Genomic DNA, 14,583 nt, shown 5'->3' with positions numbered 1-14,583 from the left:
GTGTCTGTGTTATTTTCTGTAGAGTTGAGTCATGGCAGGAAGAAGTGATGGTGGTCAGTGCTGGATGAAGAAGAATATGAAGATGAATAACTTCAGCTAGAAATGACACTGGTAAGTCAGTGTATTACATGTGCACACACAGTATACTCTACATACAGAACTCCTGTATATAATGTCACTGGTGATCACTGTATTCCTATATCTTATACATTATATACAGAGCTCCTGTGTATAATGGCACTGATGATAATATTAGTGTTACTAGTATTGTGGTTTTTATTCATGATCATTATTGTAGTATTACATGTCACTGTGTGGTAGTATTATGTGGTCTGGTCATGGTGTGGTGGTATTTCTCTCTGGTATGTGGTATTATTTGGACATTATGTGGTCTGGTCATAGTGTCGCGGTATTTCTCCTTTGTATGTGGTTGTATTCAGTCACTATGTAGTCTTGTCATGGAGTGGCGGTATTACTCTCTTCTATGTGGCTGTATTTATTCACTGTGAGGTAGTAATCGGTTGTCTCATCATGGTGTGGCGATATTTCTCCCTGCATGTGGTATTATTGGTCTTGGTATAGTGGATTGTGTTCTGTATGGAGATCACATTTTTTCTCTCTATCTATAAACGGGAAGATTATTTCCAATAGAGATTAAAAACTTAAATGTTTAACCCCTCCCTGTCCTGGGATTATTACACTGTAGGAAATATGCACTTACAGAGGTTTTACAGTGAAAACAAGTAATCATCTTTTCTAAGACCCTGTGCACACGTTCAGTATTTGGTCAGTATTTTACATCAGTATTTGTAGCTAAAACCAGGAGTGGAACAATCAGAGGAAAAGTATAATAGAAACATGGGCACCACTTCTGTATTTCTCACCTACTCCTGGTTTTGCTACAAATACTGAGGTAATATACTAACCAAATGCTGAAAGTGTGAACGTGGCCTAAGGATAAGTGATAACATATTGATCAGTGGGGGTCCGATTGCTGGGACCTGCACTGATCGGCAAAATGTGCAACTTTTATCTTCATTACACTGGAGCTCATGCCCGTCTTGACCCCTGATCCATTCATTCCCTCAGTGGCTGCGAGCGCTGCACTTGTTTATATCTGACTGCTCCACAGAGGATGAATGGAGCTGCGGCCACACATCCCACCCCACAGAGGATGAATGGAGCTGCGGCCACACATCCCACCCCACAGAGGATGAATGGAGCTGCGGCCACACATCCCACCCCACAGAGGATGAATGGAGCTGCGGCCACACATCCCGCTGCATTTTATTATGGTAATAAAAGTGCCCTGTCAGGAATAAAAGTTCCACATTCTTCTGATCGGTTTCCACTGGTCTGGTACCACCAATCAATAAGTTATCACCTACCTAACCTGTGGATTGGTGATAACTTGTTTTCACCAAAGAATCCCTTTACTGCGAACTACTGTAATTGTATATCACAGTTATGGTGAGCACAGGAGATTTGCAGGAGTCTCCTATATTAAACAGTCGATGCTCCACTATAACAGGGATAGCGGCTAATAGGTATTTGCTTATAGTTGTAGGGTGGGCCCCTAGAGCCAATTCCCCCTGTAGGCCCCAGACACCCCAGTTCGACCCTGCTGACATGTCACAAGATGGGTGGGTGTCATAGTATGGACAATCAGTAAGCGGGCTCCCTGTACTCATTCAAAATGACATACGCTAGAGGTCAGTCTGAACAACTCTCAGAACCATTATGAATCACAAGCAGCGTACCAATCCGTGTTATATCAGGCAACCAAGTACATTTGTGGCTCCCAGTATTTTACGTCTTTTTTTGAAACAAATTATATATTCTTAATTGCATTTACAAGATAGTAACAATACCCTTAGCAGAATCATCTATTCAAGAGTTGCACAGTGTGGGGCGGACCGAAAGGTGCGGAACTCGGTGGCGTACTCCCTCAGGTGCCACATTCTAGGTGGGCACCAACAGGGCACTTTGCTATAGGGTAATTAGCGTAAGGACAGCAAACTGAACCTGGACCGTGGGTAATAAATCCTAAAGGGCTCTGGATCCACAGTACCATTAACCCAAAATATTGTGCTATTTTGGATAGAAGCAATGGATGCAAAATAAACAGACTCGTGATGAAAAGCCTGTATTTTGATTTTTTGATCAAATTGATTTTATGAGCGCTCTTCCTGACTTTTAGTAGCAATGACAGTGACTGGCATGTGAATGCGGATATATAGCAGCTATTAGTCACTGCCGAGCAGGGTAAGATGAGGTCAGGTGCGCTCCCATTAGGAAAAAAGCAGATACATGAATGTGATTTTGAAAAGAGAATCAGAAAATTGGACAATAAATGGGACCATAATTCCTATACTGAGCAGTGCAAAATAACAATATAACTGCAAAAATGAGGGGTTGCCAAAAAGTAGTGAGAAAAACCATTGTAAAAAATTCTAATAAACTTTATTAAATGTAGAACAATATAAAGTGATAATCATATTAGTTAATTTTATTTTCATAGTGGGTATAGGGTGAAGACATATGATGGACAGTAGCGAGGGACTCAGAATTATATTTTATATATATATACACACAGTGCAGACCAAAAGTTTGGACACACCTTCTCATTCAAAGAGTTTTCTTTATTTTCAAGACGCTGAAAATTGTAGATTCACATTGAAGGCATCAAAACTATGAATTAAAACATGTGGAATGAAATACTTAAAGTGTGAAACAACTGAAAATATGTCTTATATTCTAGGTTCTTCAAAGTAGCCACCTTTTGCTTTGATTACTGCTTTGCACACTCTTGGCATTCTCTTGATGAGCTTCAAGAGGTAGTCACCAGAAATGGTCTTCCAACAGTCTTGAAGGAGATCCCAGAGATGCTTAGCACTTGTTTTCTCTTTTACCTTCACTCTGCGGTCCAGCTCACCCCAAACCATCTCGATTGAATTCAGGTCTGGTGACTGTGGAGGCCAGGTCATCTGGTGTAGCATCCCATCACTCTCCTTCTTAGTCAAATAGCCCTTACACAACCTGAACGTGTGTTTGGGGTCATTGTCCTATTGAAAAATAAATGATGGTGCAACTAAATGCAAACCGGATGGAATAGCATGCAGCTGCAAGATGCTCTGGTAGCCATGCCTGTTCAGTTTGCCTTCAATTTTGAATAAATCCCAAACAGTGTCACCAGCAAAGCACCCCCACACCATCACACCTCCTCCTCCATGCTTCACGGTGGGAACCAGGCATGTAGAGTCCATCCGTTCACCTTTTCTGCATCGCACAAAGACACGGTGGTTGGATCCAAAGATCTCAAATTTGGACTCATCAGACCAAAGCACAGATTTACACTGGTCTAATGTCCATTCCTTGTGTTCTTTGGCCCAAACAAGTCTCTTCTGCTTGTTGCCTGTCCTTAGCAGTGGTTTCCTAGCAGCTATTTTACCATGAAGGCCTGCTGCACAAAGTCTCCTCTTAACAGTTGTTCTAGAGATGTGTTGGCTGCTAGAGCTCTGTGTGGCATTGACCTGGTCTCTAATCTGAGCTGCTGTTAACCTGCGATTTCTGAGGCTGATGACTCGGATAAACTTATCCTCAGCAGCAGAGGTGACTCTTGGACTTCCTTTTCTGGGGCGGTCCTCATGTGAGCCAGGTTCTTTGTAGGATTTGATGGTTTTTGTCACTGCACTTGGGGACACTTTCAAAGTTTTCCCAATTTTTCAGACTGACTGACCTTCATTTCTTAAAGTAATGATGGCCACTCATTTTTCTTTACTTAGAATTTGTATTATGGCAAGAAAAAAAGCAGCTAAGGGCAAGCATGCACTTTGCATTTCCACTGCTTTTTTTGTCCGTTTTGAGAAGCACCTTTTTTCTGCCTAAATACATCCGTTTTGATTTTCCAGCAAAGTCAATGAAAACTGTTGATTTTCAGGCCGTACTTTGCGTTTTAAAACGCTGCGTTTAATTTGCATATTTTGTGGCAAAAACCATGCGTTCAAAGAAGGAGCATGTCAATTGTTTTTGCCATTTTAGGTCAGTTTTGTTAACATTGAAGTCAATGAGAAATGGCAAAAAACAAGATTTCTTCAAATTCCTGCGTTTTACCTGCTTTTTCATTGCAGAAAACATGCGTTTTGGACATCAAAATAATGATTTGATATGTCCCTTTACACACACACATAATCCGACAATTTAATTTAAGAAAAATATGCATTTATTGCTATTTTAGGGATAATATGTATATTACCGCTATAATTTTATGAAATATATCTATTTTAATTATTTTTTCCATTAATATAGATTTGTCCCGTTTTTTTTATATTTTTTCATTATGTTTGACTGCTTAAACTTTATTTAGCAGTGTATTGACGTTCAAAACGCATCTGTCAAAACGCAGATGAAAAACCATGCAAAAAGCTGAAAACGCAACTAAAACGCAGTAAATACACATGCGTTTTCAGCGCTAAATTTCTGAAAAAGGCAACTTTGGTCAAATCAATTAAGCCCAAAACGTGCGTTTAGAACTGCAAGTAGGAAAACGCAAAGTGCGTGCTTGCCCTTACAGTCTATTTAGTAGGACTATCAGCTGTGTATCCATCAGACTTCTGCACAACACAACTGATGGTCCCAGACCCATTTACAAGGCAAGATATCCCACTTATTAAACCTGACAGGGCACATCTGTGAAGTGAGAACCATTTCCGGTGACTACCTCTTGAAGCTCAAGAGAATGCCAAGAGTGTGCAAAATAGTAATCAAAGACAAGGTGGCTACTTTGAAGAACCTAGAATATAAGACATATTTTCAAATGTTTCGCACTTTTTTGTTAATTATTTCATTCCACATGTGTTATTTCATAGTTTTGATGCCTTCAATGTGAATCTACAATTTGCAGAGTCATGAAAATAAAGAAAACTCTTTGAATGAGAAGGTGTGTACAAACGTTTGGTCTGTACTGTGTGTGTGTGTGTGTGTGTGTGTGTATGTGTGTATATATATATATATATAGATATATAGATATATATATATATATATATACCCATACAGGAAGCAGTGGCATTTTATGTATTTATTCAATTGACCATTTCCTCCTGTTTAAATGTGTCCCTCGCTTCTGTCCTTCATCATGTGTCTTCTCCTCACCCTATAGCCACTAACATTGGTGCAAGTGCTGTTCGTGTAAGATCAGATTTGTGTTTTTCTTTTACAGACAGAACTCAGCCCAAAAATACGGTGGTGTGAATGTCTCCTCCGCCTCTATTAGCCACAATAGGACAGCATGTTCAAATGATGCCGGAATCACATGAAGACTAGACTTCAGATTAACCGATCATAACTAAAAAAAGATAGGTGGACTTAATAAACATATTTATACTCACCTAATAGCAAAAAGGTCAATATCCATTGTAACACGCTCAGAGTCTGCAGGAGCTCAATATATGAACAGTTGTGTTTCTGCCTCTCTTCTCTCTGCAAGTATCAGAAAACAATTCCTTAGACGTCAATGAGGAAAACAAATGTTGAAGGGGTTGTCCAGGATTTGATTAAATTAGGCTAAAAGAGGAGAACATAATAATAATAATAATAATAATAATAATAAAATAACATATCTTTCCTGATATAAATCCTGTGCTGCTCCAAAGCCACCACTCTGGTGGTCCCTGGTAGTCTCTAGTTATTCTCCTAACATGTTGCACATGTAAAAGAATTGAAATTAGGCCTACCACCCATCTAAAAAAAAAAAAAAAGAAAAGACTGTTCCCATCTGAAGTCCAATGTAACATGCAGAACTGTCCAGATCTAAGATTTCCTGTTATGGTTTCTATGGGTCAGCATTGATGTTGTTGTAGTGGAGTAACCACTTGGTTTCCCAAGTTGCCTTATAACTAGGCAAATGCATTGTAAGGATTGTGCCTATTTCACCTACTTACAATGCGATGCATCTCTGCCTATGTTATAATACTGGGAATGCTGTGACCAATGGGCAATATATCTACTACAGTGCAGCATGTGTAATTCACGTGATTGGTGACATGAGTCAGTACATAATATAGGAAAATGCCTCAAGTATATGTAAGTAGTGAGTGGTGACTGCAGCAAGTGAGGGTTATGCTGTGCACTCTAACAGGTTAACACTAGATGTCCCAGAAATTTCGAGCTCCCCCTGAAGTCCCGAAAGAGGGTCAAATGACCCTTAGTCCAACTGAATAGAACTAACTAGAAACTAAATGGCTAAACTCAATGGAAAACAACAACCTCCTGTGGTGCGACAGTAATGGCCTTAATTACAGAACAAAAGACGGTGATTATAGGATGTTCGCTAAAATTCTTCAGGTCATTCGACCCGTCTCTGGGTTCCAAAGGTAGAAATGTTAAATGACCCCTCTCTGGGACTTCTAGTGTTAATGCATTGACATTGCGGGCAGAAGAAAGTATGTGCACACCCAAGGTGTACAAAAAAATATATAAAACGTGTTTGCTGTCATTAGAGGTCAGACAACACAAACAGTAGACAAAATGGAGTAGAGAAGGGGTTAAAGCCGCGCATCAGCCGAAATGAAGATGTAGAATGTTGATGAAGATAAACTTTCTTTTATTCCATAGGTCTACGCGTTTCGAGGTAAAAACCTCTTCCTCAGGACCAGTACATCAACAAAAAGCCGCTTTTCAGCCAATTTTTGAGTGCTGCCAGTCTGTCCAGATGAGGACACCCCAGCCACCTATAGTACAGGGCTTGGTTACAGTAACCATAGCACAATGGCAGTTTTCACTTGTGTGTTCATGTAACTTTTTCACTACTGATTCCATATACTCATATTAAACTTTAGCATGCACCAATAAAACCTAAATTATAAAATAAGTGAATTACCTATATCATTGTGAGGAAAATATTTGAAGGAATTACCCATTAAAAGAAAACTTGTCACTAAACGCTATTAACCTGCAGGAATAGGATTATCTGCAGGTTAATAGTGTTCCAATGCTGTTTGGCTACAGTACTGAGTGTGCAGTTACTGGGAGAAAATGATCTTTATTCCTCCCAGGAGCTGCCGGTTTTCCGTTATAGAGGCGTGAATTGAAAGGTTACAATCATCACTCACAGCATCGTAAGCATTCCCTGACACCTGGATTGACAATTCACTCTGTACAGATGTCATGCACCGCAAGCTGTCAATCCAAGTGCTGGGTATGCTTACAGTCTAGTGAGCAGTGATTAAAGCTGCTCCATGAGCGCCACTATAATTGAAAGCCGGTGGCTCCCAGGAGGAGTAAAGTTAATTTTCTCCTGGTGGCCGTGCTTTCAGTAAGGAATGCAATTAATCAGCAGATTAACCCTTTATCTGTAGGTAAATAGTATTTGGGCACATAAAATATTTTCTTAAAGCTGGGGTCACACATAACGACAACGACAACGACGTCGCTGCAACGTCACCATATTCTGTGACGTAGCAGCGACCATAGATGATCGTTAGTAAGCTGTCAAACATGTTATAAAAAGCAGCGACGGAGCAGCGATCATAGCGACATCGACGGTTGTTGTGTGGTTTCAGACGTAGCGTAGCGTCCCTGCTGCGGTGTCAAACAAAAGGATTATCAGCTTATCAGCATGGCGCAGCGGGATAGCAGCGTTCAAAAAATGACCTGGAGCATTCAGGAGCGAGCAGCGATTTCGCAGCAGGGGTCTGATCGTTGTTATGTGTCACACATAGCGACGTCGCTGTTGAGGTCGCTGCAACGTCACACAATATGGTGACGTTGCAGCGACGTCGTTGTCGTTATGGGTGACACCAGCTTTAATCTGAAGCAGAGTTATAAAACATACAGAAATGAAATATTCCCATTTTGAAATATTTAACTTTCTAAAATTGTGGCCACGTGGCAGTTAGCATTGGAGGCAGTAACAAAGAGTGCAGCATTGTCTATGTGGGTCACTGCAATTAAAGGCAACCTGTCAGCAGTTAGTTGGTTCCTTGTTGGATGCTATTGCTTAAAAGGCAACCTGTCACCTACTCCCCTGTGGAGCGGTCCAATACGTTCCGGTCTGATGGGCGTTGCTGGTCTTGGGTCTGACGCCTCCTCTATCCTTGAGATCGCCGTCCTCCTTCTTACTTCGTGTGGTGACTCATCCTACATCTTCCACACAGTGCCCTCCATTGCGCTCCTGAGCACACGCACTTCTCTGTGCCATGCTGAGGGCAGAGCAAAGTATTGTAATGCATATGTGCAGGCAGTCCTTGACCTTTCCTCACGCCTGCGCATTACAGTACTTTGCTCTGTGCTCAGCATGGCACAGAGAAGTGCGCATGCGCCGGAGCACAACGGAGGACGCTATGTTGATTATGTAAGACGTGTCATCCACACGACGCAGGATGAAGGCCACCAATCACACAGATAGGGTACACACCAGTTCAAGATCAGTGACGCCCAACAGACCGCAACGTATTGGACTGCCCCGCAGGTGAGTAGGTGACCGGTTCACTTTAAAGGAAGTCTGTCATTCCCAAAAGTACAAATTGAGCAGCTTAAACATTTAGATAGGGAACATAGCCTCTAAAAGAATCATACCAAGTATATACATTTTAATGTTATTTTTATGGAAAAATGTACTTTTATCTAAAATGCAAAACAAGACGCTTTGTTGAACCCTTGGCTTGACCTATGGCTTGGTGCACCGTTATGACCTCTGATTTGCATATTATGGTCAGTTTCTTGTATTAATAGAGAGCACTCGATTAGTAAGAGTGAGCACTGCGTAAAAGCAATCATTGGAATGAAGTCAAAAAGTTTTCAGCTCACCCACTATGAACGTGTCCCAGGACTTTGGCTGGAGTGCTCGTGGTTCACTGGACAGGCCAGTCCAGAAATAGAACTTCAGGCAAAAGGAAGGGAAGGACTAGCACCAATTCACTTAAAAATAAAATCCAAGGCTTTATTAGGTCATCTTAAAAACAATAATCATCCAAGAGGCCCATAATATACGCCCAAGCATAAGAACGTGACTCGTTTCGGACTAAAAAGTAAAAACAAAGTCCTTTGTTTTTACTTTTTAGAACGAAACGCGTCTCTTGGTCGTATACAAAGGAGCCACTTGGATGATTATTGTTTTTAAGATGACCTAATAAAGCCTTGGATTTTATTTTTAAGTGAATTGGTGCTGGGTCCTTCTTTTCCTTTTTTCCTAAAAGCAATCATTGCCTGTGCACTTGTGCACCGACACTGATGGCAGTACACAAAAAGGACCCAAGAATAATGAGTGCGCCCATAGCCATATTGTGTTGCGATTGCTCATTGTCAGTGCACAAGTGCAGAAAAAGGAGTGATTTTAAACAGCACTCATTCTTACTAAGCGAGTGGTGTCTATCAAGAGACAGTCTGTAATATGCAAATCGGAGGGTGTAACGGCGCACCAAGCCATAAGCCATGCCAAGGGTGCACCAAAGCGCCCTTTTTTGTATATTAATTGAAAGTAGTTTTTTATGAAACTATAACGTTAAAATATATATACCTGGTTTGATTCTAATATGGGTCAAGTCCCATATATAAATGTTGAAACAGTTTAATTTGCATTTTGGAAATGACGGACTCCTTTTAATAGAATTGTTCCCATAGCAAGGGTAAGAATAACTGAAAGTGTGGTTGTCATCTTTACGTCTGGATTATTTTGAGGGTATATCAGTTTACCTGTTAGAACCCATCTATAATATGGCAGAACCCGTATGTGAGATTTGTTCTCATCGCGCAGTGCTCACCTCCTGGTGGGAATCCATCTGGCAGGCAGCTGTGGCTTTGGTCACACATCTGAAGATACAAAGATCCCCATAGGATACCAGCCGTAGGGAAGCCAGTAATCACATACTTATTGCTGAAAGAAACCATTACGCTATTTAGAAACATTAACACAACACAAACCCTAATCCTATCCATGACAGCCCTGATAGGGAATTTAGATTGATCGTCCCAAGGGGAACAGTGATGAATGTGTGTACAGCGCTGCGATATACAGTATGTTGGCGCTATATAAAGAAAAATAATAAATTGGAGTGAAAACATGTCCTCCTCCCAAAGAAGAAGGCCAACATACATAGAGGATAGGATATAAGGGTAAACAAACCATCAGATAAAAATGTAGTCTATATTAGAGGTGGTTTTCTTAAAGAGGTGGTCTTCTGGAAAGGTTTCATTGTATCTGAATTCTCATATTCTTCCCTATTCTTGCTGAGGTGAATATCCAGTATTAGGCCCTGTGCACACGCTGCTTTTTTTTTGCTGCGTTTTTGGATGCAGTTTGTTGCCCAAAACTGCGTGCATTGCCTTTCCTGGCAAAGTCTATGAAAACTCAGAAGCTGTGCGCACGTTGCTTCTTTTTTGCCTGCAGTTTTGAGTGCAGAAAAAAGAAGCAGCCTGTAAATTCTTTATGCGTTTTGTCCCTGCGTTTCGGAGGACTGGCAGATTGATCCCATATCTGGCCAGATGTGGTCCCCATATAAAGTCTATGGGAACCAGAATCCGGCGCAAAAGGGTAGGCGCAATCACTTCATACTCACTGATCACCGGCATAGATGTCACAGTGCTCCTGTGGCCTCTCATTCTTCTTCTTGGCTGCTCATTAGGCTCATACATATTCACTGCTTCCCCGACTCACCAGTGGCTGTGATTGGTTACAGTCAGACGCGCAATCACAGACGCCGGTGGGCGGGTCTATATCATACAGTAAAACAAATAGTTTTAAAAAAGGCATGCGGTCCCCTCAATTTTTATACCTAGCCAAGGCAAAGCCCCACACCTGGAGGCTGGTATTCTCAGACTGGGGAGGCCTATGGTTATTAGGCTGCCCCCAGCCTAAAAATATCAGCCTGCAGCCGCCTGAAATTGCTGCATCCATTAGATGCGACAGTCCCGACACTTTATCAGGCTCTTACCAACTGCCCTGGTGCGGTGGCAATCGGGGTAATAAGAAGTTAATAGCAGCCCATAGCTGCCACTAAGTCCTAGATTACTGATGGCAGACGTCTGAGACAATTAAAAGTAAACACAAACACCTTAAAAATCCTTTATTTGAAATAAAAGACAACAAAGCACCCTTCTTCACCACTTTATTAACACCAATAACACCTTTGTAGATCAGACATAATCCACACGAGGTCCCATGACACTTCCAGCACTGATAATCACAGCGAGTGGCCATAGAGCATGACTGCCCGCTGTGAGGTACCTCACTCAGGTTAGTCCTCCACCTGTGGGCTCACTTCAGGCCTGATTTGTGATCAGAGGTGGAGAACTCCAGCTGTGACAGCTAATCACCAGAGTGATTGAAGTGAGCTGTGTGATCAGTGCGAAATCACTTAGGTTAATAACAGCCAAAGGGTGTCAGAATGAACTCGGGTGAACCATGACGTCACTGCCATGACAGCCGGGACGAGGTGCTGTGACCTCAGGGGTTCACCTGAGTTCATTCTGACACCTTGTGGCTGCGACTAACCTGAGATATGTCGCGCTGATCACGCGGCTCAATTAGTCACGCTGGTGATTTGCTGTCACAAGTGGAGGACTCCAGCTGTGGCTGCAACTAACCTGAGTGATGTCACCGCTGATAATGCAACTCACGTCAGTTGCTGCGTGGAGCTCACAGCCGGCAGTCATGTTCTATGGCGCACGCTGTGAGTGTCAGATGTAGCAGTGCTGGAAGTGTCGTAGGACCTCGTGTGCATTACGTCAGACCTGCAGGAGTGTTTGGGGGTTAATAATGTGGTGAAAGAGGGTGTTTTTTGTCTTTTATTTCAAATAAAGGAGTTTTGCGGTGTTTGTGTATATTTTCTTTCACTTACAGATTAGTGATGGGGGAGTCTCAGACGCCTGCCATCATTAATCTAGGACTTCGCGGCAGCTATGGGCTGCTATTACCTCCTTATTACCCCGATTGCCACCGCCCCAGGGCAATGGAAGAGCTGGGTCCAACGGCAGAATTGGCACATCTAATGGATGCGCCACTTCTGTGGCAGCTGCGGGCTGCTATTATTAGGCTGGAAAGGGCCAAATAAATATGGCCCTTCCCACCCTAACAATATCAGTCCCCAGTTGTCTGCTGCACCTTGGCTGGTTTTATAAAAATGAGGGGGACCCCAAGTCATTTATTTTTTTTAAATAAATCAAATAAAAAAAAAAAGGGTAGGATCCCCTCAATTTATTTTAACCAGCAAAGGTACAGCAGACAGCTGATGGTTGCAGCCCGTAGCTGCTGCTGTTCCTGTGCTGGATATGAAAAATGTTGGAGAAGCCCTTGTCATTTTTTTTTTAAAGGGAACTTGTCACCACTTTTTTGGACTATAGGCTGTGGCCACCACCACCGGGCTCTTATATACAGCCTTCTAACATGCTGTATATAAGAGCCGAGGCCACTGTGACAACATAAAAAACACTTTCTAATACTTACCTAACGGTCACGCTGCGGTGGATGAGGGCCTAATGGGCATCTCCGTTGGCCGGTGCGGGAGCCGCCTCTTTTGGCCATCTTTGTTCTCCTTCTTCTCTAGCTGTGGTGCATGACGGGTCCGATGTCATCCGCACTCACCGGCATTCAGGTCCTGAGCGGGCGCACTTTGATCTGCCCTGAGCAGGGCAGATCAAAGTATTGTAGTGCGCCTGCACAGGACCGGCGAGTGTGTATGACGTAACCGCGTCATGCACACAGGCTTCAGAAAGAAGCCGAAGATGGCCGAAAGGGGAGGTGCCCGCACCGGACAACAGAGACACCCATTAGGTCCTCATCCACCGCAGAGCGACCGTTAGGTAAGTATTATAAACTGTTTTTTATGTTGTCACAGCGGCCTGTGCTCTTATATACAGCATGTTAGAATGCTGTATATAAGAGCCCGGTGGTGGTGACCGCAGCTTATAGGTCAAGACAGTGGTGACAGGTTCCCTCTAACCAAAAAATAATTTAAAAAAAAACAGCTGGCCAAGCTAGCTATCCCTCTATCGAGCTATTCTGTTCTATCCATTCAGTTTTTTCTAATTATCTATTCTATATGTTCTATTTTTTTCTATCTATTCTAGCTATCAATCATCCTATCCTATTTTGTTTCTCCTTTAAAAAACGCATGAACAAAAACGTGGCAAAAATGCACAGAAACATGGTAAAAACGCATGCGGTTTTTGATGTGTTTTTCTGTCAGAGGCTGCGTTTTTTGCTCAAGAAACAAAACTGCAGCGTGTGCATATAGCCTATAGTCCACTACTTCCTAGAAACTCCTTTCCTAATTGGGGCATCATTCACAAATTGGTAGTGTGATCGGTTGTCTCTCTCTATATCATTGGGATTGCAAAAGGTATATTTTGCCTCTTCCCATACAACCACAGGGTAAGATATGATGCATATCTACTGTAAGGCTATGTGCGCACGTGTGCGTTCTGCACCGCACACAAAAGGTCCGCTTCAGAGCGCAGCTGAAATGCTCCGTTCTGAAGCCCCTGGTGCCTGCAGAATTCGTGCGCTCTGCATGCTGCCTCTCCCTATAGACAGCATGCAAACCGCACGAAAGAAGGGACATGTCACTTCTTAGAACGCACGCTTCGGGCAGCAGCCGAATCGCTGCGTTCTAATACACCAAGGGGGGCACGTCTCATGCACAATCTTCATAGATTGTGCTGGGGACGCAGGACGCATGCAGTTACGCTGCGGTGCAGAACGCAGCGTAACTGCATGCAATACGCACACGTGCGCACATAGCCTTACATATGTGTGGAGCCCAACTCTTGTCCCGAGCTCCTATTCTGCAGCTAAAATATAGCAAGAGGATCACTATACTTACATAATAAAACTTATACTTTGTGTTAGGTCCCACACCATGACCTTTAGTGCTAACCAGTCATGTATCATGTATACCGCAATACACGAGGCTTTCCTATGTATGACACTATGTCGCACGGAGACGATCTGTTAGTTTTGGAGAAAGTGCAGAATGCAAGCGCGTTAATTCCCCCCTCCCCGCTTCTTTGTCTTTTGTATCCCAGGCCTTCACCTCAATGTATTCTAGAAATAATGATTGTGAAGTCGTCCGGCTCAGCCCTACAACACGCTTCTTCACAGGCCACAGCAGTGGGATTAGCTTCCACCCCCCTTACAGAAGTCATGCATACAGAAACCTACCTCCACCCCAGTAGGGGAAGACTCTGGGCTGTATTCCACTGAGCGTGTCATTGGTAGGGGTCATCCACAGCTGTGCCCACACTGAATCGCACACATGGTCCTGACCTTAATATACCAGGGCAGATGGAGCGGTCTGGTACCCACACACTCACACATACAGGATGCAAGAAGGATCCTGATTTGCTGCCGACTGCGGCTTCTGATTGGACAGAGTGGGTTTTTTTTCGACGTCTGAAATTCATCAGATGCTGTGATGTAGCCGGATCAGGGAAAGAATTAACTCCTGCACAGCCCAAGCATGTGATAGGAATTAAAGACGCGGAAGCAATTCTGCTGACTTCTCTGCACTGAACGCTGGATTTACTCACATTTAGAAGTATACGTGTGCATATTTTATGTGCACTTACATTGGGAAGATCATGACATAG

At 42.8% G+C, this 14,583-nt stretch overlaps 1 protein-coding gene across 1 annotated transcript in view; it reads right to left on the bottom strand.

The window, feature by feature from the left end:
- The window catches only part of LOC142296810 (diacylglycerol O-acyltransferase 2-like), a 62,716-nt gene extending 48,360 nt beyond the window's left edge, over positions 1 to 14,356 (bottom strand). Inside the window, exons 1-3 of the mRNA XM_075340821.1 lie at positions 14,156 to 14,356; positions 9,759 to 9,871; positions 5,388 to 5,478 (exon numbers count right to left, since the gene is read on the bottom strand). Coding sequence (XP_075196936.1) covers positions 5,388 to 5,478; positions 9,759 to 9,776 — 109 coding nt within the window. The 5' untranslated portion in view covers positions 9,777 to 9,871; positions 14,156 to 14,356. The remainder of the gene's footprint in view (positions 1 to 5,387; positions 5,479 to 9,758; positions 9,872 to 14,155) is intronic.
- Between the last annotated feature and the right edge of the window lie 227 nt (positions 14,357 to 14,583).

Source organism: Anomaloglossus baeobatrachus, chromosome 3 (genome assembly GCF_048569485.1).
Source record: "Anomaloglossus baeobatrachus isolate aAnoBae1 chromosome 3, aAnoBae1.hap1, whole genome shotgun sequence".
Classification (NCBI taxonomy): Eukaryota; Metazoa; Chordata; class Amphibia; order Anura; family Aromobatidae; genus Anomaloglossus; species Anomaloglossus baeobatrachus.
The sequence above is the reverse complement of the archived record's forward strand: the minus strand, read 5'-3'. Positions and strand labels throughout refer to the sequence as shown.